At 38.3% G+C, this 25975-nt stretch overlaps 2 protein-coding genes across 3 annotated transcripts in view; one reads left to right on the top strand and one right to left on the bottom strand.

Annotated features, from left to right (window-relative positions):
• Positions 1-11565, top strand: part of TMEM181 (transmembrane protein 181) — a 34124-nt gene extending 22559 nt beyond the window's left edge. For both annotated transcript variants that reach the window (XM_021540428.2, XM_077782152.1), the window contains exons 9-17: positions 409-539; positions 1142-1233; positions 2399-2456; positions 3112-3214; positions 3311-3362; positions 3953-4035; positions 5118-5207; positions 6812-6878; positions 7781-11565. In XM_021540428.2, the coding sequence (XP_021396103.1) occupies positions 409-539; positions 1142-1233; positions 2399-2456; positions 3112-3214; positions 3311-3362; positions 3953-4035; positions 5118-5207; positions 6812-6878; positions 7781-7859 (755 nt within the window). In that variant the 3' untranslated portion in view covers positions 7860-11565. The remainder of the gene's footprint in view (positions 1-408; positions 540-1141; positions 1234-2398; positions 2457-3111; positions 3215-3310; positions 3363-3952; positions 4036-5117; positions 5208-6811; positions 6879-7780) is intronic.
• A 1965-nt stretch (positions 11566-13530) lies between these two features.
• On the bottom strand, positions 13531-18448 carry DYNLT1 (dynein light chain Tctex-type 1). The gene is made up of 5 exons (XM_021540429.3): positions 18345-18448; positions 15788-15829; positions 14514-14637; positions 14220-14297; positions 13531-13926 (listed from the first exon to the last, which is right to left on the bottom strand). The coding sequence occupies exons 1-5, from the start codon at positions 18369-18371 to the stop codon at positions 13856-13858; spliced, it is 342 nt and encodes a 113-aa protein (XP_021396104.1). The 5' UTR covers positions 18372-18448; the 3' UTR covers positions 13531-13855.
• Positions 18449-25975: the final 7527 nt, after the last annotated feature.

Raw genomic sequence — 25975 nt, 5'->3', positions numbered from 1 at the left:
TCGTCTTCATTTTTCAGATATTCACACTTTAGTTAAAAATGGAAGCTAATTTTAGTCCAGTAAAACACAGCAAATTCTAGCACTTCCTAGCAGTACCAAAATAGTATTTGCATCTTAGACATTATATGATAATTTTTTAGGTTGTCACCATTAACAGTGGTTTAGTAGAAAGTCTAATAAAACCTGAAATCTTCTAGAAATTATGTCAACCATTCAAGATTATTTCTACAGCAGAGTGGATTGCTGCTGGAGGCACCATTTTCTTTGTTAATTTCTTTAAAATAAAACAAGCTTCAGTTTAATTTACTGGTGTAATTTGAAAAAAAATCTAGTATTTTTTTTGTTCTGCTGAAGATAGATTCTGCTTTACTTTTCATACTGAAAGGGTTTTTTCTCTCTTTGTTACAGATCCATTTTTCCCCCTTTCTTTTCTGGTGAACAGCTGGTTTCCTGGAATGCTGGATGATCTATTCCAGTCACTGTTTCTCTGTGCACTGTTGTTGTTCTGGCTTTGTGTCTACCATGGTATAAGAGTACAGGTAAAAGAGGCAACAGTATCTTCTACTTACTGAGGAGACAGAACTTGTTTTGTTTAGTTCTCTCAAAAGGTGACAAAAATGAAATCAAATTCTTACAAAATAGACTGTTATTTTATTGATAAAGTACAATGTAATATATGAAGCCTTGGAGTTAGAAGGATTTATAGTGAAGTAGATTGAGTCAACCAAGCCTAAGTTAAGTAGATGGAACAGTCATCAGAATTATGATGCCATTATGCTTCATTCTTCCTTGAAGGTTTTTGATATTGTATGTGGTAGTTGATTGGTTTTTTAAACTACTTTCAAATACTACATAAGAGAAGTAGGAATTCTGGAGCCTATACCTGTATTTGCATTATCAGTGAAATATGTTGGACTTTATAAACAGGATGCTCCAACTCTACTTTATCTCATTAACACAAATAATTATACAATATAATGTCTTCTCTAGTCAGTTGTGCAGGATAAAAATGTGAAAGATAAGTCTCTTAATCCAGTTCATGTTGAGTGAAACAAAGATGATATTTATTTTATTCTGTCAAGAATTAATAAAATCTCAAGAATGGGTTCACTCTTTCACCACACTATTGTTTTCTTAACAGGGAGAAAGGAAGTGCTTAACTTTCTATCTGCCCAAATTCTTTATTGTTGGACTGTTGTGGCTGGCCTCTGTTACACTGGGAATATGGCAAACGTAAGTAATTTAAAATGTATTGCACATGTATGAGCTGAGTGTTCCAGAATGAGAAGACTGGGTGTACTTGTAGCACTGATAAGAAGCAATAAACACCTGAGTCTCAGTGCAAACTATCATCTCAAGTGCCTTCAATCCTGACCCCAACAGAGGTAGAAAAAGCAAGGAGAGAACCCACACCTAGTGGTACCTATTTCTTAATGCTCAGATTGTGATACAGGAATGGAGTTCAAATTCTTACATCTTTCTGTTCTGCAAATTGTGACTGATTTGAAAATGGTTCTCCATGGAGAACCTAGTAGTAAATACTTTCATAAATCTGAGTGCGATCTAGAAATGACCACTTTGTCAGTTATGTCTATGTTATGGCTCCCTGCAAGAATCACTCTAGTGCTATGGCTCAATTAGCATTTAGTAGCTGAAGCAACAGTTTCTCTGTAGCTAATTATGGACATAGTTTGACCAGACTTTCTTGACTATTAAACCTGCACAACTAGTACTGACATGGCTTAGTCAAGCTATGCTGTCTTTACTCAGAATTTTTCTTCTGCTTGGTTTAGTGGTTCTCCATTCTTTCCAATTTGTTGTGTTAACATAAAGGTGTCACTCTTCCCCACCCAGAAAACTTCATCCATTTTAGTACACTTGTAGTTTCCATACTGTTTTAGTCTCAATTATTTGCCTCTTGTTTTATGTCAGAAGGAAGATACCTTCTCCTTGCCCTTTTACATTATTGAAAGCAGTGCAGTTGCAGGAAGTACTCGTGCTATTAATAAAATTGCTATGAGGGAAGGCCCCATGCCACAATTTTCTAAGGATAAAATGTAGATTCTGAAACATGAAGACTTGTAGGAATCCTGAAGGCTTGTAGGAATTTACATAATACACATTTTCTAAAAAATAATTGGGATCATAAAAATTATTATCCTAATTTACATCCTCCATATTTCTTCAAATTTAGTTTGTTATATATAGTAAATTGTCATGACTTCATTGGAATTAATAGCATTGCGCTAACTTGCACAGCGAAATCCTTTTGTTATAAACTCTACATAGTAACCTTACACCTTTTCTTTGTGAGTGGTTTCTTGGTCAGCTTGTCTTTTTAACTTTGTCTGGAAATGTGCATTTTTAATACCACTTTTTCATTTTGAATCTGTTCTAGTGTGAATGAAGTACACGACCCTACATATCAATACAGGGTTGATACAGGTAATTTCCAGGTAAGTCAGAAATTACCTCTTGCTGTCCAATTGTCAGGTACAGTTAGGCAATGTAAGGAAATACAGGGCCTGTTCTTTTATAAAAATGTTAAAACAAAGTTCAGAAAACAGAAAATGCTGGTCAGGCAGTCTTATTCTGACTGGAGTACTTTTGGTTTTGCTTTAGATCATGCATAGACCATATTGATATCTGTCCCCTTGAGAAAAGTAAATTGTCTTGCAAATATGGAGACTAGCTACCACAAGTTTGTTGGGATTGAAAGAAAAAACCTTTAGTCTGTTATTCAGTTTTGTACATCTTAACTCCTGCCAAGGTCCCCTACCCTAGTAAATTTCAGACTTTCTTGTTGTAAAGCAAGAATTGATGTGCATGGGTCCTTGTATTGTTCTTGGGAGCTGTGTTTTTAGAAAATTACTGATATTCAGCCAACTCTGAAAACAGTTAACAAAATCCTGGTTTCTATTAAGCATCCTTTCTTTACATTTCTCAAAAACCTCCCTGAATGTATCACCATCCTTGTTTCATGAGCCTACTTTCCCTGCATAACTGGACCTTTCTATGTTGTACTTCTGGAAACTAATTATTTCTGTTGACAGAAGAAGCAATAGATGAAGTCTTATTAAATAATAAAACCTAACTTCCCATTCCTTATAGGGAATGAAAATCTTCTTCCTTGTGGTGGCAACCACATATATTCTCTACCTTTTGTTCCTGATAGTGAGGGCATGCTCAGAACTTCGAAACATGCCTTATGTTGGTAAGCAGTACTTCTTTTGATTCTTCCCAAACAAGCTTGCTTCTCCTAGATGTAGGTGTAAATTCACTGATAAAAACTTCTCTCATTCTTTTTCAGATCTCAGGTTAAAATTCTTGACTGCATTAACCTTTGTAGTGCTTGTCATTAGGTAAGGCTTTTCAAAGTACATTTGTCAGTACTCTAGCTTTTCTAACCTTTCTTTCAGGGCTTTGAATACATTTTGTTGTAATAAATTAGTAAATGAAACTGAAGAATACCTTTTAATATTATTGTGATGGCAAGCATTTCTTAATATTTTAACTCTTCTTGAGTCTTTTTGAGCTAACTTTGTATTATTCTGATTACCATGCTAGTGCTGGATGTAGAAGTTAATTTGGCAGAATTCTTCAGGAGCTTTGTAGGCTTCACTTAGTCAAAGCAGAAGTTTAATGTTGATTTCTTACATTACTGTTAATATCTGTTTTCCCTACACCAAGCTGTTATTTCAAAAAGCTGTTGACTATTGGATTGTCTGTAGTGGATGAAATCTGAGGATTTCTGCTTTTCTCAGCTGACTGCTAACTTTTAATCACAAAAGAATCATTCTTAATTTAGAACTAGCAAAGAAAATGTATCTTAAAATAAACGGTCAGCATGTTAGCATAATTATTCTCTCATATACTCTTCTATCAACCTACTATTTCAATTTTGCAGTCTAAGGACACAGTACACTTATATACTTTATTTTTTTCCCCACAGCATTGTTATACTCTACCTACGCTTTGGAGCACAAGTTCTACAGGACAACTTTGTTGCTGAGCTCTCAACTCATTATCAGAATTATATCCTTGTACTGTGATACTGCTCAAGTAGGAATGTTAATCTGTTTTCAGGCAGAATGTGCTTTAAAATGATGTACCTAAGACTGAGACCTTTGACTTCTAGGTGGACTCTTGAAGTTGAGTCTGTTTTGTTTGCTATTTCCTATCAGCATTTTGCAATGGTTCTTCATAAAATTATGATCTAGACAGTCTCAGTCTACTGTGTCCACATCACATGCATCACAACTGCTTGTGATACTCTCCAAGAGGAATGAAGTCTCAGATATGCATGCTTTATGCATATTTAACTAATTTTAATGAGATGTTATGGCAAATTTGGCTGTATGTGCTGCCTCAGTTGTTTGCTTTCTACTTACCAGTTATCATGGGGCATACTAAAATATGAGAAATTAATAATTTTGATGTTAGTGAAAATGCATTTGTGTATTGGTCCAAGTCTACATGTGATACAGGTCACAGTAGAGAATTTGAGTGGCTTGGGAGAGACTATTTCTGATGTTTGTTGCCAGCAGCATTCTGACTTGAATTCCTGTCCTGAGCCATGAGATCCTTGCTCTGTGTGACTGCAGCTGCTCTGGTTGCTGATTAGCTTAGGTATGAGTTGGGAGGTAGGAGAAAACAATATATAAAACCTTTAGTATTCACCTAAAACAATGGCAAGAAACCATCTTCAGAGTTCTATCCACATGTAGTTCTTTGTCCTTCTTTCTTCCTCACTGTGCCGAGGAACTTTTTTAAAAATAAACCAAGCCAAACCCACCTGAACACCCGACTTATTCTGCTTTTTTTCAGCATTCAAGGCAGCGGAACTATTTGACTGACCATACACTCCACTGCTCAAGAGCAGAGGATTACCTCAGCAAATGTTACTTGTGTTAAAGCTTTGTTTTCAGTGGGAGTTTTACCTTGAAATAGGTTGAGCACATTAGTTGTCATTGAATTTAAAACATGTAGTTTTGTTTAGCCATTCACGCTCACAAACTTGAGTAAGGTAAACATTCTTTCCATTGAAACAACCTGTGTATGGGTTGGAAGTTAATAGGTATGGAACTATATTGAGCAATGTCCTTAACACTTACTACCAGCAGAATTCTTATCATTTTATGGGTTATTGAACTTTTATCTCTACACATTAGCCTTCGTGTATTCCCCCTCGAAGAATGCACTGTATGGTAAGTGTGAGCCATTGTCTGGAAAACGTGGATGACAAGAACTGTCATATTAGCAGATGCTGTGCAATGTCTTTGTATTCTGGTTGTCTCATTACTGTTCCAGGTCACTTTGAGTTAACATGAGCAGAAGCTGCACTCGCTGCTCCTGTGAAAATTAGTATTGGAAATTTGAAGGAACACATTAAATGTAATCAGCTGACTAGCTGGGCTTGAATTCTTGTGCACTTAGATCAAGTTTACAGTCAGCATGATATTTGCATGTAATGCACCAACTTTTGAAATTACTCAGACAGCCCTTAAGGATCAACTTCACTTCATTTGTACTTCGTTCTAACAAAAGTTAATACATCAGCATGCTGGCAAACTGGACTCTGAAATCCAAATGCTGTTGGAAAAGTACGAGTGAAATTGGTCTCTAATATGGGAGAAATTTTGGAGAACTTGCTATGGGGAGGGCTGCACTGGGCCCATGTAAGGGGAGACAAAGGATTGAGTCAGTGGCAATTCTGGTTTTGCACTGTGATGTAAAGGATACAGTCTGACTTACATGATGATTATAAAGCATTTCCCTCACTAAAAGATACAGATCATTAAAATAAATATTTTTACTGATTATATTCTCTGCTTTAAGCATTCTGTTCAAGGTACAGAACCATAGAAGAGCCCAGGTTGGAAGAGACCTGGCAAGATGATGTGGCCCAACCTTTCATGGGAAAGGAGGCCTAGATGAGATGATCTAGCAACCTGTCCAATTGTATCTTGTATGCTGAAAGCGTGCAGGGGAAAGGCACTAAATAGTGGAGCTTGTCCTTCCTCTAATTTAGAGCTGAGATGGACAAAACTATTCCAGAAAGTTGCTATTTTTCCATCCAGAATGGAAAAAGAACTGGCGGGATGCAGATAAAGTTGGAAGCCTTCTGCTGGGTTGCAGAAATATTTGTTTGTAGACAACAGAAGGTAAAATGCTCCCAGAAAAAAGTTGCTATGGCAAATTGGCAGATTGAATTTTACTTGCATATAACTACGAACTGCAGCTAAGCAGCACAGATTATGCAAGAAAATAAGCCCTTAAAACAAGCTAGAGGGAATTGTTATAAATATCAATTGGAAAGTATGTGTTTCTTTTCATCTCACCATAAAGGTACAAGTCCTTCCTTCATCTCTTTCAATAATAGAGAATAACTGGATAATCACTGACTTGCAGTCAAGGGACTCCAACTTTGGTCTACTATATTTTTAGCTTAGAAATAATCAAGAAGTCTGTGCTTTTTAAATACATATGAAATTTTTATTAAGAGTAATCAATTTATGTGCAGGTTGAAATACGACATGGGAAATTGCACAGGGGAGGAAATGAACTTAGACAACAGAGAATATTTACCTAAAAATAAGATAATTAATGTTGTCTCCTTAACTCTTAAGAACATTATAATTATGTGGCTGAAGGGTAGTGAATTTAAAGGAGAGAATTCCTGTTTGGATATAGTTTTGTTGAACTGTGGTTGTGACTGCCTTGGAAGTTGTTGTGTCTGTTGCTACCGTGTTGTAGCAGTACAGTCACATTTATTTAGCACACTAAATTAACTCTTATTTGTGTTTTCCAGAATCACAGTTGAAAGACAATCCTGCTTTTTCTATGCTGAATGATTCAGATGACGATGTGATTTATGGGTAAGAAAGATTGAAAAATACTATGGAGAGTTACTTCTGGTGTGTTATTTTTGTAATGTTCTTTTACATGTTAATTAAGTGAAGGGTTTGTTAGTGAAAGTTTTCTGCCTAAATAATCAAAGTTTAGCCTTTTCTGAAACAGAAATACAATGAGAGTGCATTTTTTTTTCTTTTTTTTTGTTTTCTAAAAGGGAATGCCATGGCACTGATACAAATAGGTAAGAAAGTATTATGATGTTGGTAGCACATGGAGTGAAGCTGTGGAGTAAGAGCTGTGAAGGGAAAGGGCTTCTTTTTAAACTGGAAGGACTGAAGGAGTCAGATGGATTAGCAAAGAGTCAGCTCATATGTAAATGCTTCAGGGAAGGAGAGTGGTGCTTTTTAAGTCTCCAGCACTTACTGAATGAAGAATAATCAAGTCGAGCAAAACTTCCTTGACTTGGATGATTTTATGTGATATGAGCATTACAGTAGCACTTGAGACCCATCCCAATCAGGTGTCTCTGTGCGGGACACTGAAATACACCCGTGATGTTTTCACCTCTTACCAATGATGCTGAAGTGGCTGGAACAGTGAGGATGGGACCAACATTGCAGTAACCTGAACAAGTTCATGCTGGGATAGCTTGCCTTTGGTTAGTTAGATGAGCAGTGGTAGTGCCAGCTTGCTTCTTGCAAACCCATGTGAAAAATGGCTTTCACTGGAATAACTTTTATTATGCATCATCCTCTGGAGAAAAATCATGTGTTGTTGATAGCTCCCACAAGGAAGAGAAACAGATATCAGCTTCTTACCCAAGTAACAGTTTGATGCCTCAATGTAGTTTAGAACTTTGCTCTTTATTTTCAACTTCCTATCTGAACACCGTGTTCAGAAGTTACAACACATGTCTGTTTCACAGGAGTGACTATGAAGAGATGCCTCTTCAGAATGGCCAAGCTATTAGAGCAAAGTATAAAGAAGAGTCAGACAGTGATTGATTGACTGGTTTCAGTGCAGACAGACTTGTGCATCTGGAGTTCAGCAAGTTCTGAAGTTTTCCTAGATGGACAACTTCTTTGGTTCCTACAGTCTGCTGTCATCTGAACACCAGCTCCCAGGAAGGACATCCTGCTTCTGTTTCTGTTTACAAGGATAAAACTCAGAAAACAAATGATGGAAGTGGTTGTAGTGAAAACTGAAGAAACCAAAATTTTTACATGTCTTATAAAATGCCTAATAACTGGATGTCAGTGGACTAAAATCTTTGTCTATTTCAGTTTAAAATACTCACAGATTGTGTACTGAGTTTCAAATTGCTTCCTTGCTGCTCAGTTTTAGTTTTTTCCTTTTTTTTTTTTCTTTAGGATGAGGTATAGCATACTGCCATTTATCTGTTGCATTTTACATTAGCTGTTTTGTATACTGTCCACAGTGGTATGAAGTGCCTCATTTCCCTTTGAATTTTCTACCTTAGCCTTTTAAGCTGGAGGCAGACAATGAAGTGTTTTGGTTTTCGTTTGGTTTTTTGTTGTTTGTTTTGTTTTTTTTTAATCGGTGAAAGAAGACACAAGCTTTCTATTCTTCCTTCAAATAAGTGATACAGACTTCAGGCCATTTAAAAAATACATTTCAGTAAATTTACTGGATTCATAAATGCAAGACATGGTCAAATAGGCAAGTTTTAATGAGCCAGAATAATCTCAGTGGTGCAAAATTATTTGTATAATATGTGTTTCATGACATGCTTTACTGCCACAGCAGAAGTGTCTTTGTTGGTTTTTTTAAACAGCCCTTTTAAATGGAAATGTTTCAACAACAAATCTCAGAAGGAAGCCAGTACTGGCTTTTTATTGGCCTTGTATGCTGGAGGAGATTGTTACTTGCAGAGACTAAAGTATGAAAGTTTTCTAAGGAATTACAGTTTCAAATTTCCAAACATTTCATTTTTAGAGGTTTTTTTCACTGCATCAGTTTTCCCTTAAGTTGTATTAATGCATAGTTACTCTACATGCTAGGAACAGTTGTGGTTGCTCATGTATTGAACATGCCTGAGTCAGCTTGTGAGAATGTTCTGTGTACAGTTCAGCTTCTTTGTCATATCAGTCACCATCTGTATGATGGGAACTCTTACTAGCACATTTTGTGGTTATCTGTATTCCAGTCTGTGCTGGAACAAAGTTTTATGGGAATTAAGTATTCCTTGTACGATGCTGCTGTTTCTCTAGAAGTTGATTTTCTCCTACACCATTGTTAGGTTCTTTATTTAAGATGTTGGTGTGTAACTACTTTTGTTTTCAGATACTTGACCTTTCCAAAAGTATCTCCTTTTTTCATGTACTTATAACAGAGATTTACTCTTGTAAAATTTCTCTGCCCTGCTGCTTTAGAAGATTCCCAAAAGCACAGTTAATCTACTACGATATGGTGCTGGGTTGCAGCCAGGAATTGTGCTCATCATTGAAGTAGTTTAAGCAGAATAGTGCAATGAAGTCCTGCTAGACTTGCTGAATCATAGTGGGGAAAAAGGAGATTTGTTGTGCTGTAATGCAACAACGTCTCTAGACTGTGCCCATTGCAATGCCCTGCTGGTGGATGTTCAAAATCACAAAGTGGAGGCTGCACAAGGCAGCAGCTCACTCAGAGAGGACCAAAGGAACTGATTTGTGTGATTGTGCCCTTGCTGTTATGGAATAGTTCAGATTAAATCAGTGCTCTGCTAAAGATGTGTCGTGAGACATTGTGTGTGAGAGAGAGAGAAAGGGAAAATGTTCTAAAATTATGTAGCGCTGTGAAATTTTTTGGGGACTATCTGAAATTAAAAGCTTTTTGTGCCAGGGATCATTTCATTGTTAGAAGCCAAAGCACTGTTGTATGGCTAAAGCAAGGAAATTGCTGGGGAGGAAAAGTAGGTTTTTCCCTTTAACTTCTTAATCGGTATTACTTTAGAAGAACATATAAGAAAACACTAAAGAAATAATTCAAGTTAGTGGTAGTTTTCTTTTCAGAAAACTAGTAAAATGTACCTTCATCAGCACTTCTTTTTAGACTATTTTGAAAGGGTATGGGAGATTCTCTGTATCCTGAAATTGTCAAGTCCATTCTCATTTTTACTATTTCTGAGATAACTCTCCCCATTTGAACGTGCAGAATCAGACTTGGCAACCAATCTGACATTGTTTACATAAGCCAAATACTTTCAAGTTCCATTGGAGTAACAGTGGGAACAGCAAATAGGTTTTCAAAAACTGATATTTACACAATTCTTACATACTCAAATATTTTTCCTATGATATTGTTTAATTCTCTCCTAAATTGTTATAAAAGGTAAAATTTGACCATTGTGCAAAGTACATCAATATTTCTTATCACAGTCTGAACTGGTTGTTACAGTTAACTCTCAAATAGTGTCTTGGGATTTCATTAACTAAAAAACACATTTTTAATCTAATTTGGAGATTATTTTTTCTAAGCTGTTTTCAACCCATTTCTCTTGCTGGTTTGTTTGAGTAAACTTCACTACATCACTACATTCAAAGTGGAAATAGAAAAGCTAAGAATGGGGAATGTGTACTTTAAAGTATCTCACTATGAACATAGTGAGAAAATAATTTCTGTGGTTATTTTTAGAGATTATATTTAAGCATATATTTTGCATGTTTGCCATGCAAAATAGCATATACAGTAAGATGGCAAAAGCAATGAAGCAGATGAGGAACTAGTTTTGCTAGCAAGACTCCTCTTATTTCCATGATTGGAGAGCAGAGACAGTATTTGAAGAATATTCCAATGTGGGCTGTAAACAGTTTGGGAGTAGGTGGCATAAGTTAATCTCTGAGTAAAGTATTGAAATCTAAGGGTCAAACAGAAGAAATCTTTTTAAGAAGCTAGCCTGGCTTTCCTTTTATTACTGCTAAAGTAATTATTTCCATAACCAGTGCAACTGTACAAAACAAGTAATGTACACAGGAAGGCCCCACAGCACACAGTGATCCTGGCTCTAGAGCAAACATCCATCAATGCGAGACTTCCACGTACACGGTGATTGCAAGGGACTTCTAAGAAATCAATAATTGAGTGCAAGCCAGTCATAGCAACTACTTTCTGTAGCATTTGGTTTACAAATACAGTTGGTGTAGAAATTGGTGGAAACTTTCCTGGGACTGGCAAAGAGGCAGCTTAACACCAGTGAGAAACAGCTTGTGCACTGGATCTGTGGTACCAATACTGGGGAGAAAGTTCCATCTAGGACTTAGATCTGTAGTCTTTCTCTGAGCCAAATGACAACATTTCATCCATAGTCACCTAATTCCCCCAACCATTTCCTTTTGCTTATGCCAGTAATAACTTTTGCATTACTGTAAAACTATTTTTAGGAGTTTGTAAATATGTAAAATGAAAATATGGAAAAATTGTGTACCAAAATGGTATAAAAATGTGTAAGATAAATGCAAATGCTCTGTTTAATGAGAAGCTGTAATTAAATGCTGCTTTGAGAAAGTGTGCATGAGGACATGTTAAATATTCTGTGTATCTATAAGTTGTGCTAATAATAGCAAATTATCTGTTTATGTTGTAAAACTTCATGCTAATGTGAAATATGAAGGAAATCTGAGTATTTTACTTTGAGGAAGTTTCTTGGAAGACTTTATGTGCAAAATCATTGTTAAATATGTTCATAATAAAGTTTTATATATTTATATTGTATCCTAGGTTTGTTTTCCTTCTACTGAATTTTAGTTTCCTTCTCATAAACTATTTTCATGACTTACATATATTTGCAGTTTGCATGCATTTTTAATGCGTATTTAAGCTTGGTTAATTGCATAAGGATGGGTTCCAAGAAGCTGTGTCATTGCAGATGCTTTGTGTTATTGCGGGGGGGTATTACCTTGTCCAGACTTAAGGGGGAAGGATAGGTTGCTAAGTTTTTAAAATATTCCAGCCAGGTTACGTAAGGGACCTGGCATTTTCAAATGGCTTCACGGTGTGACTTTGCAAAGTCTGCTATGGCCATGCCGGCAGTGACAATTCTCCTGGTGAATATTAATGCCAGTAATAAAAAACAGGTTTAAAGATAGTGAAGGTGCTGATGTCATTCATCAGCTTCTTGCAACTCTTATCTTCTAAAAGTCTGCTCATAGCTGGTAGACTGCAGAAGTGATCAGCACACCACTTGCTAATTGGGGTGATGCCATTTCTTATATCAACTCGAGAGGAGACCAAAATCTTCCTGTGCTGAATAAAATGGCCACAAACTTTCCTGCACAAATGGATATGGAGCTTACTCGTGGCTGTAGTATCAGATAGGGTGGTGCTCTATTAGCAGCAGCAGTTAATCCTGGAGCCATTTTCTTAGGTTTTAGTTAACACAGATCAGACTCATCTGTGGCAGGGACAGTAAATGGCTTCCCTCTTCCTCCTCCTCCTCCTCTTCTGCATACTGGTGCTGCCGTGCCCCCCTTCTGTAGCTGTAATTGTATGAAGAGCCATGGCAATAAGCAAGAGATAGCAGAGACTGACTGTATAATTACCTTGAATGCTCCATCCATAGTTTGGTTTTATTTTTTTTAAGGCCAGTTAATTACCTAGAGCCAGGACTCTGACAGCTCATCACCCAAATGCTTTACTTTGGCTGGAAAAAATGCTTAAAACTAAGGTGTTTGAAGGTAATGAAAACTTAAAATTATCAATTATTGTAGAACACCTAAACAGTAATTGCTATGCAATTTTAAAGAAAAGCACTGTTTGAATCATGGGAGTGGGAAACCCAACACCTAAAAATCCACAGCCTCTAAACCCTGTTCTGTAGCCCTAGAACTTACACTGTAAGTACCGATTATTGCGCACATTTAAAACCACCTATACAACTGTATCTACCTTTCTGTAGCACAGCTCTGGTTTTAATGCAACAGGGGTTTCTCCGCCCATGCAGCCTTTACACCGACAAGCATCTCAAAACATTTGTTGGGTTTTTTTTGCAGCTCAGCATATGCACGAACCCACAAACACCAAAAGACCAAGGGATTTGCTATTATTAACATGAACAAAGGACAAGGAATGTCTGAATGGCTTGACCAAAGAAGCAAATATTGACTCAAAGTGCACAAAACTGTTTCTTTTAAGTGTAAATAAATAGTTCAGTAGGTAACTACACTGCCAGCATCATTCTGGCATGATGGAAAGGAGAAAAAGTATCTAAGCATCCAGATGATAAAACTTCCTTAGCAACTCAAGAGAGCAAAGATTCATTCTTTTCATGTCAAGTTTCTCTCTAACCCTTATGACTGTTTTGGACATGTTACTCAATCTGATTTAAATATTTTCTTCTTACAGGTGTTGTATCATTTCTGACTGAAGACTGAACCCATACTAAAGCTCTCTTAACAGAATGTGAAAAATTTCTTACCTTTGTTCAGTGAAGGTAGATATTGTTCCATTCTCTAAATACCATACAAAAAGATAAACAGTTCCCAAAAATGCAGCCAAGTTACTTTTTGATAAATATAATCTAGTTTTCTTGCAACTTTGTAGTGACTTTGGCAAAATTATGTAAATGCTTTACATTGTGGTGTGTACCTCAACTATCTTGAAGATAATTGAAAAAATTATTGAAAAACTTTTCCCCCCAGTAATGAAAGATTTTAAGATTAAATGAATCACACCAATGGCTATGAATTTCAATAATTTAATGCTAACGAAAAGTACGAAGTGTGAAAGTCAGTGTCTCATTTACAGTGGTCTAAGAAAAGAAATCTATAGAAAGTGTTTACACTGCAGCAGATTTCAGTATTAGCACCTTGAAGAGAAGTCTTTAAGTGATAAAAAAGTATAGAAAATACTGGTATGGTACTAGGTACAAACATAGAACAGGTAACAGCATGTTTTCAAATATCTACCTTTGAAGAAAAGTTACTAAAAAATGCATTAAAAACAAGTTGTTCAGGTATTCACAGTTTGAGTGGAGATGGAATAGAAAAGAGAACGAACAAGGCAATTATAATGCAAGTCCAAAGGCACTGACAATACAGTACATGGTCTTATTCTCCCATCTCACAGTGCAGGTTCCTGCAAATACAAAAATAAGGGTATCAGAAATAGAAGGAAGTTAAAGAGATTACATGCATGCCCCATATGCATTTTTATACGTTTCCTTTAAGAATCTTCGAAATGAAGCTTTCACAACAGCCAAGCATTTAATATACAGCCCAGTTAGCATCACAGCCAAATGGAAAAAATACCTAACAGTATTCTATTACTCCAAAATTACAAACTTGGGAAGAGGGAAAAATATGCTGCCTACTCTTAAAGAGACTGGCATTAAGCTGCTAGTTGGAAAATCCAAGAGTTGTTTTTCTTACCATCACTGGAATTGTCCCAGAAGCAAGAGCTTGCTGTATGTAGCCCAGCACCATTCTTTTGCATAATCACACAGGTCACTGTTATTCAGTAGAGAAGCTCTGATTAATTTCTCAGTAACATTAATTAGCATTTAGCTTCATTTTTGCTCAGCTTAGCACACACATACACAAGCAAACATGCATGCTTGTGAGCAGTTTCCAGACAAGGCTCTTCCTAATATCTTCCCCCATCCCCTGCCTACTGGTGCACCTGACTGTCCCAGCTTTTAGAGAAAAAACAAAAGCTGAACTCACCGATGTACTTGAAGGGCTTCCCCAGCTTTGTGAGCTGGCTCAGGGTTTGTTCCACCACGCTTGTTGTCCACTGGTTCACTTTGCTGTGCTGGTAGGCATTGCCACCGATAGCACCCTCTATGGCCTGCAGGGGACAAACGGGTCAAGGAGCTGCACTGCTGTCAACTGCAAGGCACCCATTAACCCCTTCCAACATGGACCCCATAACCACAGAAAAATCCTAAATACTGCTGGTCCACACTTGCTGTTGGAAGTGTTTTCAATTATTAAAAACATGCAGGTCAGAGTCCAAGCCAGGCATAGGAAAAATCATCAAAGATCCCATGCTCTATTCATTTTGTGATATTTAAGATTATTTGTAAAGTCCTACATTCATAGTTATGAAAAGGGCACTGCATTTAAACAGTCCTGAAGAGAATTTAGAAAGGCACAGTACAATAGCTCATTCACTCATATTTTTCTATGGAAATAAATTCCAGTTTTTTGAGCAGAATAATTTTTGGGAGACAAACCCCTGGACTAAAACAGAAGACCCATGTAGTTGCTAGTTACTAACAGAGCATAAGCCTCCAGCCAAATAATCAGTTTTACTTATGAGGATAGTTTCCCTTTAAGATATAAATAAAAGTACATTAAACCTACATGTTTTTCATTGGCACATTTTTCATCATAGAAATTATTTTAAAAATAACCACAAAATTTAATTCAGAAGAGACAGGACCATGTATTAAAGCAGTATATGCAACTTACAGAGTTATACAGTTATTTTGCAACGACAAAAAGACTGCACTAGTCTACAAGAGGAATTCCAAATCCTGCTAGAAATTTTCCAGCCCAAAAATTCATGTTTCTTTGCAACAAGAATAGTTCAATCATTGCAAACAAACAAGAATTCACTTGGGAGTAAAGCATCTCAAAAGAACACAGTAACATGCATATGCAGACAGTCTACAAAAAACTCCTATATTTTACTAAAACACAAAATCTATTTCTATGGTGTTTAACACAAAACATCCCCTACAAATTGTAATAGGGATGCGCTGCAACAAGAGCTGAGTGTATGAAATTACTTCGATTTTCAATATATATCACAGCTAAAGCTTGGTATCATTTCTGCTAAAGTCCATACACTGGTTTAACCAAGTTACCTGTACTTTGACAGCAACCTGCCTAGAAATCTATTACATATCAGTTACCACATTTTACTGAATGCCTTTTAGTACACAGCATTCAACATATGAAATTTCCACACCAACAAAATGAATTTACATTACCTCTTTAATGATGCTGCTGACTTCATCAACAAGAAAGGAAGCCTACAAAAGAAATAGAAGAATTTTAAATAATGAGTGGACACATTCTTCTGTTTATAATATTCAAGCTCTATTAATAACATGCACCAGAAATTTAATTTATGCTTGTCAGATTTCTGGCAAGTCAAAAGATACCAAGTCTGCCTTTATTTGCATATATATGTACTCTAGCTCCTTCAGCCCAGTCAAGTTAACCTTCTTAGAAAAGTAATGAAAAGTAAGAGATGAACTAGTATTGGCTGGCCTTTTGAGTCAAGAAAGCTTTCAGATTTTAACTTGGAAGCATTTTAAATTAACATGTATGGCCCTTGTGTACACATATATTCCCTTTCCCAACAAGCACTAGTGTCTGTACATCACAGCGGGCTCACGGAGATAACCTCAGCTGGCAGTTAAATGGAACCCACACCTCCAGGGCACCAATGTGGACAAAATATCAGTGCAGAGCTGAAGGAAGAACTGCCTTGACAGTCTCAGCCTAGGATAAGAAAGTTGCCCCTTGGAAACCAAAGGGGAAATGTAGCTCACTGGACATTCAGTCTCCAGGGAGCAGAAGTTAAGCACGCGGAATCAGACAGTGAAGGCCCCAACATTTTACTGATCTTAAAATTACCACCCATTTACATGTATGGTTAATAGTCTATGTTTCATTCCCTCTGCTCCTGCTGCCTCCCATGTCAGGGGGTTAGAAAAAGCTGTCCCCTCTGCTGGGGCAGCCACTTACAGGGCCAGGGAGCACTGACAGGGGACTCACGCCCCACCCTGTCACCGCTGGTGTCTCGCAGCCTCACCTCACAAACCAGGACAGAAGAGGAGCACATAAAGGCAAACTGATTGAGTAAGAATGTCAATATGAACCTAACCAGGTGTCAACTGTTGACTGGATTTTCACTGGGAGGTCAGTCAGCTTCTCCAGCTGATAGAAATAAACAACAGTGTAATTCAGGTGTGCAGGCAGGATGCAGTTACACCAGTCTAGCCAGCTTCAATGACATGTGATATTCAGAAAAATGAGAGTTGATCATTCTCCATGACAGAAGAAACAGCACATCCTGGGAAACAAGCTGGGCAGTTCCTTTTCTGTACCGATCTAGAGGTACAATTCAACATTTTTAAAAGCTTTTATGTGTTGTGGCAAATTGCTTGTTATTTTCATCTTCTTGACTTGCATTTAATTTTAACAAGCCTCATTTATTTTCATAGTACTGCATTTTACAGGTGCTTGCATTTTAAGCTGCACCAGTGTATTTAACCAAGTAAGAGCTACAATTATCAAAAACCACTCTCTCCCACAAAGCCTAAGAATAGGGCACACATGCTATGCAGGCAGACATAAAGACTGCTGTCAAGCAAGATGCTAAACCACATGCAGTTTTCTTCTTCACAAGATCTGCTCAGAAATGCCTGAGTGAGTACAAACATGGTTCACACCAAAGTAAAATTATTTAAATCCAGCCCAAGTTCTCAAAGGTATTTTGAAAGCTAATTTGTACTGAAACAAGAGAGATTTGAGAATTCACTTCTAGGGCTGATGTTACTTTTCAACCTTCTTCCTTTCTTGTAATGACAAAAATGAACATAAATTTCTGATATCCAAATTTGGGATATATGTGCTACAACTGAACTATGAAATAACACAACACTACCCGTTTCATCATTATATCATCTTTTAATAAGGTGACATAAGAACTTTTTTTGGATTAAAAAATAAAGGAGGAAAAAATCGGTTACATTCCCTCTCGGCACAAAGCAAGCATCCAACGTTTCCAACACCTTGTTTAAAAGGGGCAACACATACAAACTGCAGAGCAGCACTATACCCTTCAGTAATTCTAAAAACGTTTTTGAAAACAGCTGTAAGAATTATGTTCAAGCATGTTAATTATATACTTAAAAGAACTCCAAACAGTCCGTGACTGTAACACAGGCCAGGCCTTCCATGACGACGAGGCTTTTAGAAGGGGAACAAGCCTGACACACCTTCGCCCCTCTCGCTGCTTCGCTATTGTGTCACACCGCGGATGTTCAAGTGTCACAGCTCAGTGACACCGTCCCTCTGCAAAAGCAGCACTGCGTTTGCGGGGGAACAACAGGGGGTCATTTGGCACGATGATAAACTGAGACCCTTGATTTATCCCACTCCGTGAACGGGGTGTGACGCCCCATCCGTGCGCCTGTAACACGCAGACGAGAGGCTTGCACTCCTTTCCGCACAGAAACAGCTTGCTCGGGTTTTGCCCGGCCACACTCCCACCCAGCAGGGGCTGGAGCCACAGCCGAGGAGCCCAGTGAACACCCGGACAAGGGGCCGGCTCCCGGGGCGGCAGAACAAAGGCTGGCCCGTGTGCCGCCGGTGCCTGGGACACGCGGCTCCGCCCTGGGGGAAGCGACAGGGATGGCGGCGGGGGACGCCGAGGGGTGGGACCCGGGGCGGACGTACACCGCCTGAGACCCTCCACTGGCTCTGAAAGGAGACGCCAGGCGGGAAGCTGTGCTCCGCCTGTCCCCATCCCGTTACCTCCTCTCCCGTCTGGAACTCTTCCATCCTCCCGGCGCAGCCCCTCACGCCGCCACCGACCCCGGCACCGCCCCCACGCCGCCCGCACTGCGCCTGCGCGCCCGCGCCGCCCGCACTGCGCCTGCGCGCCCGCGCCGCCCGCACTGCGCCTGCGCGCCCGCGCCGCCCGCACTGCGCCTGCGCGCCCGCGCCGCCGCGGCTGGGCCCGGCCAGCGGCCTCCAAGATGGCGCCGTTGCCACAGTGACGGCGGCCGGCAGCCGGGCGGGAGATGGCGCTCGGCTGGGCCGTGCTGTTCTTGTCACACGTCCCGGAGCCCGTGGCTGAGAGAGCCTGGGGGCCGCTTGCCACGGCTGTGCTTTCCGTACCTACAGCTTGGCATTCGTGTTCAGCCATCCAAGAGGTCCTTCCCTGGGAGGTCCTGCTCTGCTCCCCAAGGAGGGAAGGAGGATCTGCTTCTTGTTTCTGTGAACAGCTTGAAAAGAAGGCCTAGGTCACAAACTGGGGAAAATTTAAAAGTAGAAAAGCTCCGCCTGTCTTTTCCGTCCTACCCAGCCGGAGGGGAGTGGCAGGGCAGCTTTGGTGAGCATCTGACATCCAGACAGGGTCAGCCCACCACAGAAGAATATCTGAATTCTTAGAGTCCTAAGCAGATGGCATGATTTTTAGCAGACATAGCAAGAACCAGGAGAATGAAATTAAAGGTCACCCTTGTCACAGTTCCTGCATGTTGTGTGTGTGCAGTGTTTGCAGGTGTCTAAATCACTGATGCTACCAGCCCTGAGAGATGCTCCAGGCAGTAGCAGATGCTGTTCAGGCTCGGAGGGGCCTGGATGAGTTGCAGAAAGCGTCTGGATGGAGGAAGAAATAACTTACTGGGGACAAGTGCAAAGGGCCATGTGGAAGCAGGAATAACCAGCCCCACAAGTGCAGGACCAGCTCACTCAGTAGCTGTTCCATAGACACGTGGAGTAGGGAGGTGTTTAGGTACAATTTATCTCAATTTCTCATATGGTGCCATTAAGAAAAAAAAAAAAAAAAAAAGAAAAATATTTGAAAAGGACATAGAGCCTGGAAGCAGTATTCCTATTGCCCTCCACAGTAAGACTGTGCAAAGAATGCTGTATCCAGTTTTGGGCGTTGTATTTCAAGAAGGTTGAGGGAGTTACAGCTCTGGGGCCTGAGCGTGCTGACTGAACAGTTTTGATCCTGTCTCCAGCCCTGTGTCAGGCTCTGCCTCCTGTTTTTCCTGAAAAAGGAGACCCTGACCAGCCACCTCACTTTGGGGCTCTGTGGGCACCCTGCGGGCAGCACCAGCTCCGCTCGCTTTGGAGGGATACAATGGGACTGTGGCTGGGTGCCAAGCACATCCTCAGCTCCATTCCAAGTCTTGTGCTTGCTGCTTCCAAAAAACAGAGACAAAAAGGTCAGGACTATGGTAAGAGTGAACAAGTGGTGCTTGTTTGAGCAAAAGCATAAACAGCTGTATATTTGGTTATATTCTTGGCATGTATAAAATACAGTAGTTTCCCACATCCAGGGATGAGAGGGAAAAATACAATGAGGTAAATATGTGGCAATTAAGGCTTTGTTTAAATATTAGGGGGAAACTGGTAGTAGGGCTAATGTTCTGCAACCTGGATTTGGGGTACAATTAATCTGTCACTGGGTAGTTAGAAGCCTCAGGTTACTTTTGGCATCCCATTCAGTTAAAGTTTTGCCTAAAATTAAGACCCAGATTATCCAAACATGGTGCATACATGCATAGCTCTATGCCCCACTAACAGCTGCTTTGTCTTCCATGATGTTAAACTTGACATACACAGGTGGAAATGTTTGAACCTATTTAGCTTGATGAGGTTATAAAAATGCAGTTTTTTTAGAAGGGGAACAACATGCACTTTGCCATGTGAGTAGAATTGCTGTGCTTTGTTTCATTTTGACTAGAAATCACGAATCTTAAAACACCTGAAACAGTTAAGAAGGGCTTCTGTGTTATATGCACAGTTTGGTAGAGCCAGGAACAAGAAACGAGCTCGAGCTGTAAGAATAACCTCTTCTTTTCTCCAGACTTAGAAATAATTAGGATGTAATTTTGAACTTCATTACCCACGCTTAATTCTGTGGTAGATTTAAGATGTCCAATCTGAATAATGTTTTAACTTTCAATTGTTACCTGAGATCAGGTTTCCAGTAATAAGGTAAAATAACTTTCTTCTTCTTGCAGATGCATAAAAACTGAATTCTCTTGAATTTTTATCTAGGCTAATTGCTTTATTTATAGATCTAATAGAAAACTGTTTTGTTTTCAGTAAAGAGCTGTATATTATACAAACCAAGCTTTCTGTGCAAGTCCTGGAGATATTGAGGTTAGAAGTATTTTCACATTTAGGGTGTTAGAAAAAGAAATATAACTCAAAGCCACTTCTCTTCCTGTGTGTGGCTTGAACACTGAGCATGTTTTGGTGTATCAGTCAGCTCTTGTAGTCTCTTGTGCTGAGTCTCCTTTTAATGTTAGAAAAACAAATATCTTTGCTTGTTGCTGCTAATAAAACCAGAGACCTGGCAAAAGTTCAAGTAACACTTGAGCTCTTTGTTGAGCGCATTTGCTTTCAGCTGTTTTGGGGTGCTCCTCTGAACATCCATCAGCGGTATCAGTGCCCAGAGGAAGGAAAGGGGGTGGAGAACAGCCCCCAGATTTCTTTAAGGAGAGATAATTAAATAGTAAGACTGCTTCTCATCTTTTATAAGTAGTTTACTTCCTGATGTCTCTCTTTGATGGCTCCTGAAGAGGTAAGGACATAATTTTACTCTATTCTGTATGGCATAGCACAGGAGGATGCATTTTTATTTACTGGCAGGGTTTTTTCAAATTGGAAAAGGTTTAATGAAAAACCACACCTGCAACTTAATTGTTTGGGTTAGGTTTAGTTACTTGGTTTTATTTTTACTCTGAATTTTGGGGTGGATGTTATCAATATCACAGACTGAATTTTAGTAAATCATTATCAAAGAACTTAATAATTTTCATATGCACGTGTAGGGATGTGAAAGCTAAACTGTTGCAGCCAGGTAGTACAAAATAACATTTGTACTTTTCATAACTAAGAATGAATTTATATGATTGGTCTCAGCAGAATAGAAAACAGCCACAAATTGCAGTAGCTTTTGAGACTGGTTCCACTCTGAACTTTCTTAATCTGTTCCTTGCTACTGAGGTGTCATAGCCATTTTCTGGGTTAATGGATAAAGTAATCCAATTACCCCAAGTAAATGAAGACTGACTTTAGAAGATCTGTTAATTAATAATTATTTAATTGACATTGGTTCGCTGATGCGTAAGGATCTGAAAGGAGATCAATAATACATTACTTGTAAAATTGCTTTGAGGAAAAGCTTGCTAAGCCAGTAATTTTTTAAGTTTAAAAGTTTAGAAAAGAAGCTGTTTTTGCAAACTTAATCTAGTGTAAGGTAGGCTTTTTGCTTGATCTTCAGTAACAGAACTGAGTACTATTTTATCCTGATAGAAAAAAAAGCATGTTTTTTTGAGGTTGTACTCTGCATGCTTGAATCTCCCTCCTAAGGTGTATCCACATTTGACATCCCTTCTCCCTTACAATAGCTTTGGGATTTCTTATGATACTTTCAAGAAGTTACTGATCCATCTGCAAGCTGCCTGACCCTGCATTAGTTTAAATACAAAATGCAATAATAAATAATGATAAATATATAACTTAAATGCTTGAACAGAATATTTTTATGAACATTGTGCTGAAAAGGAAGAAGCGTTGTGATATTTACTGAAGAGATTGCTGCTACTTTTGGTTTAATGTAGAAGATGCTCAGCTTTGAGGTTAGCTGACTGTGTAAAAGCTATCTAGCTGGGTTCAATGGGAGAACATGAAAGAAGGGCATCTCTGAAGTTTTGAGGTTTTCTTCTTGTCAAACAGGGTCATTGCTGAAAACACTTCTTCATTACTGCCAAAAATCTACTCTAGCGCAGACAGCTTTGGTGTAAGAGAAAAGTTCTTATTTCACAATGGTAGAGAAATTTTCAGTCCAATTTGAACACCTCTGTGAAATAAATTCAAGTTGGTTGTGGGGCCAAGGATTATCTCTCATTTTGAGGGTTGTAATATTCTAATACTTTATTTATTCTTAAAGCTACTTCATTATTCAGCTAGATTTTTAAAAATAATTTGAAGGAGACATCAGCAACTCTTCCTGTACTTGCTTAACTGCATGTGTTGCTCTTTGTAATTGTTTTGCTGTGGCACGTTCTTAATACCTCTTTAAAACATTCATGTATTTTCTATAAGATTACCAGAGCAGAGTTTTATAGAATCCATGTAGTATTGACTGTCATGCACTTGTTAGCTTTTACTGATGCTTCAGTGGGATTTTTCTGATGGTGTTCTAGATACGCCCAAAATCTTAGGAGTTTATGCAAATGTGGCTTGCCCTCTAATAGATGTTTTGGTGTCCTTTGTAGGGCAGAGACACCAGAGTTTGTACTGACTCCTCTTTAGATTATCTTGACTTAAATGGAGTTGATGGTTTTAAACTTGCTCATCAATCCCAGGAGGTATTTATAAGTTAAAAGATGAAGTGAAGGATGCAGGGGCCTTTGAAAATGACATCTATTGTGTAAAAAAAAATTGCTCAGGCTTTTTATGTTTCAAATGAGTAATTTCCTGTGAAATTGCAGTTGGTAAGGAAATAAAACATGATTATGCCTATCTCTGTCTCTTTTGTTTCCACAGGAAACCACTCTTTTTTTTTTTTCTTGAACTCAAGCTTCTGTGAAATTTTGGTGTCTGTTGAAGGGTTTAATGAAAAAATACATAGACAAATGGAATGCAACCTGTTTATGTATAAATGTATTATCACCCTCTGCTTTTTCTGGTGGACAATCAAGTAACTTAACTGCATGTAAAGTAATTCCCTGCACTGACAAAAATGCATTGTCACTATATATCTGAAGTTTTTGTGGGTTCTTTTGGTGGTTTAGCTGTTTGTTTTAAGGTTAAAACTTAGCATTTGCAAATAATGATCCATCAATGCAGATGGTTGGTCAGATTCTCAGCTGAGGTCCATCAGTGAAACATCAGTAACTGCTTTGGGAAAGCTTTTCCCTTCTGTCCCAGTGGCCACACCTGCCTAGAGCCTGACCATGTGTATCTACTTCAGATTAAGTCTGAAACACTTAAACCAGTTTTCATATACACACCTTTAATATTGGTGTACCATAAGTGGAATTGTCTTACATTTCTAGTAATATGCACTAAAGGTTAGACAGTAATATCAAAAATTAATGTGGGGTGTAAACTGGTTTAGGTTGAATAATTATCTTCTTTCTTGACTTTACTGCAAAGTATGTTAAAATTACTTTATATTTTAGTGGGGTTTTGCAAAGGTGAAGGTCACAGAATATATCCAAACTACAGCTGTGATTCTGTTTCAACATTATACTTGCATATATTTGTACTTTATCAGTTTGGGACCAAAATCATTAGTTCACTGAGCTGGAAATAGTATATATCTTAACTTTTTTGTGTCTCTGTGTATTAGCAAAGAGAATAGCATTATTTGGTATCAAATTGTTTATCTAGACTTAACAGACACAGGTAACTGATGGAAGTGACTTAGAGGTCTTTTCTTTTTTCCTTTTTGTCTCAAGCAGTATGAGAGTCATGGGACCTGTAAGCCTGTATTCAAAACTGACTTAAGCTTTATTTTATTGGTTGTTCTATGTTGACTGTACAAAAAATGTGCCTGAGTGCTACAAGACAATATGGTGAGCCTCTCTGAAGAATAGGACTGTCTTAAAACCTCTCCTGTGTCTGAATTACTGCATGAAAGGTTTGAGTATAATAAAATGTGTCCTTCACATTATTTGAAATGTCATGAAGAGATGAGAAGAGATAATGTTTGGTGTTTTTTTTTTTTTTTTTTCCCTTAGGCTCAGAAATCTCAAATCCACAAGACTAAATAAAGAAACCTGAACCATTTCTGCCATTCCTTTACACCATCTCATTGTCCCTCCATTTGGTGCCAGTTCAAGCCATATCCGGAAGCTCTCATCTCTTTTGGAACTGTTTTCAGTGGAAAAAAGAAAAGGAACTTAAAGGGCATATGGAAAGTCAAGACTGCTGTGACTTGGATAACTGTTCATACTCTTTGGTAGCAGAGACACTTAAATGGTGATCTGTGCAAAGACAGACAGTTATTTTTCTTTTCAAGGGTATGACACAGTGAAACTCGTCAAGTAAGAGCACAGGCATTTGGGAAACACCCAGACATCGCTCTGGATGTAGTGGAAGCCATAGAACAGGAGTCTACAAAACAAGTGAAATAGTGAAATTTGGCAAAAATGGCCTGTGAATTTAATCTGAACTTCCTTAAGGAATTGGAACGAGAGGCTGTTCTGGAAGTCCTATACCGTGACCAGATGGTGAGAAAAACGGAGGAGGAAAGAATAAGGTATTGCTGTTCACCTGTTCATGTTTTCTGTTGTGTTTTGTTTTGTTTTTTTAGCTTCCTTCTGAATTACTCTTCTTCCACTTCGTTGTCCTAAATGTACTCCACTTGTAACTTCTTGTTAGCTAATACCTTTGTATTCTCTGGGAAATCTAAGATTATCCAGAACCTTTTGTTTTTGCCATTCTATTGACTCTACACTAAAGATCAGCAAATCCTGTTCACTGAATAATGTACTTGGTGAAATTTACTTCCAGTTTTCCTAGAAAGTTCAGTTGCTGGCTGCATTTTTTCTGTGAAGGCTTAATGGCATTCTCATCATGTTCCTGTGCATGCGTATGTATGCGTAAGATGGAACATGTTCAGATCTTTGGCTGGCTTGTTTATCTTACATTGTGCCAAGACTGGAGTGAAGAATCATTGGATACCTGCTCATTATGCTAAATCCATCAGTATTCCTCCTCACATACAACAGGCAGCAAGTGCACCACTCTGCCTTGTAGGTTGTTACTTGTGCCAATAGGTGTCATTGCTTAGGAAAGGATTTTATTTACTAATTTCACATTCTGTCAGTATCTCAGCTGTTGTGGATAAAGGATAATTTTCCAGCAATTTATTTGCTTTATGTCTTGGTTAGGACCAGGATTTCCAAGTACCTTGTATCTTGCTTTGGGATATTACATCCCTCTGTAAAACTAGGTATTGGTGTGGGCGAGACATAAATTTTTAGTCCCTTAAATGTGGAAATTTAAACTTGGTTTACAATGTTAAAACCATATTAGTTATGTGAAGGGCTATATAGAAACCTGAATTGGTTAGAAAATCCCTTTCAACTGCTGATGATATTACTATCAATTAAAAACATGATGCATTTGTTATGGTTATTTTTCGCATTATCAGATAGTGCATTTGTTATTATTTTTTTTTTACTCAATAGAATATTTAATTTTTGGATAAATATGATTTTTAAGAAAAGTCAAATGGAAGGGAACACCATTTTGTCTCAATTTTTGTAGGTGAATGCATAATCACTTGCATACAATGATTTCTGTATGGAAAATGGGCCTGAAATAAACAATACCCCATTTATACTAAACTGTTTCTCTGTTAGCATGCTCAGTTTTGGTCACGCACACAGTCACACTGCAGAAAT

Source organism: Lonchura striata, chromosome 3, assembly GCF_046129695.1.
Source record: "Lonchura striata isolate bLonStr1 chromosome 3, bLonStr1.mat, whole genome shotgun sequence".
In the NCBI taxonomy this organism is placed as follows: Eukaryota; Metazoa; Chordata; class Aves; order Passeriformes; family Estrildidae; genus Lonchura; species Lonchura striata.
This window is presented reverse-complemented; position numbering and strand designations above follow the sequence as displayed.

Excerpts from the sequence above, each read along its gene's own strand:
- DYNLT1 (XM_021540429.3), bottom strand. The coding sequence starts at position 18,371 with ATGGAAGAGTTCCAGACGGGAGAGGAG. Across the intron at positions 15,830-18,344 it reads AGTTCCAGACGGGAGAGGAG|GCTTCCTTTCTTGTTGATGA; the intron begins GTAACGGGATGG and ends TTTCTTTTGTAG. Across the intron at positions 14,298-14,513 it reads GAAGCCCTTCAAGTACATCG|TGACCTGTGTGATTATGCAA; the intron begins GTGAGTTCAGCT and ends ACTGAATAACAG.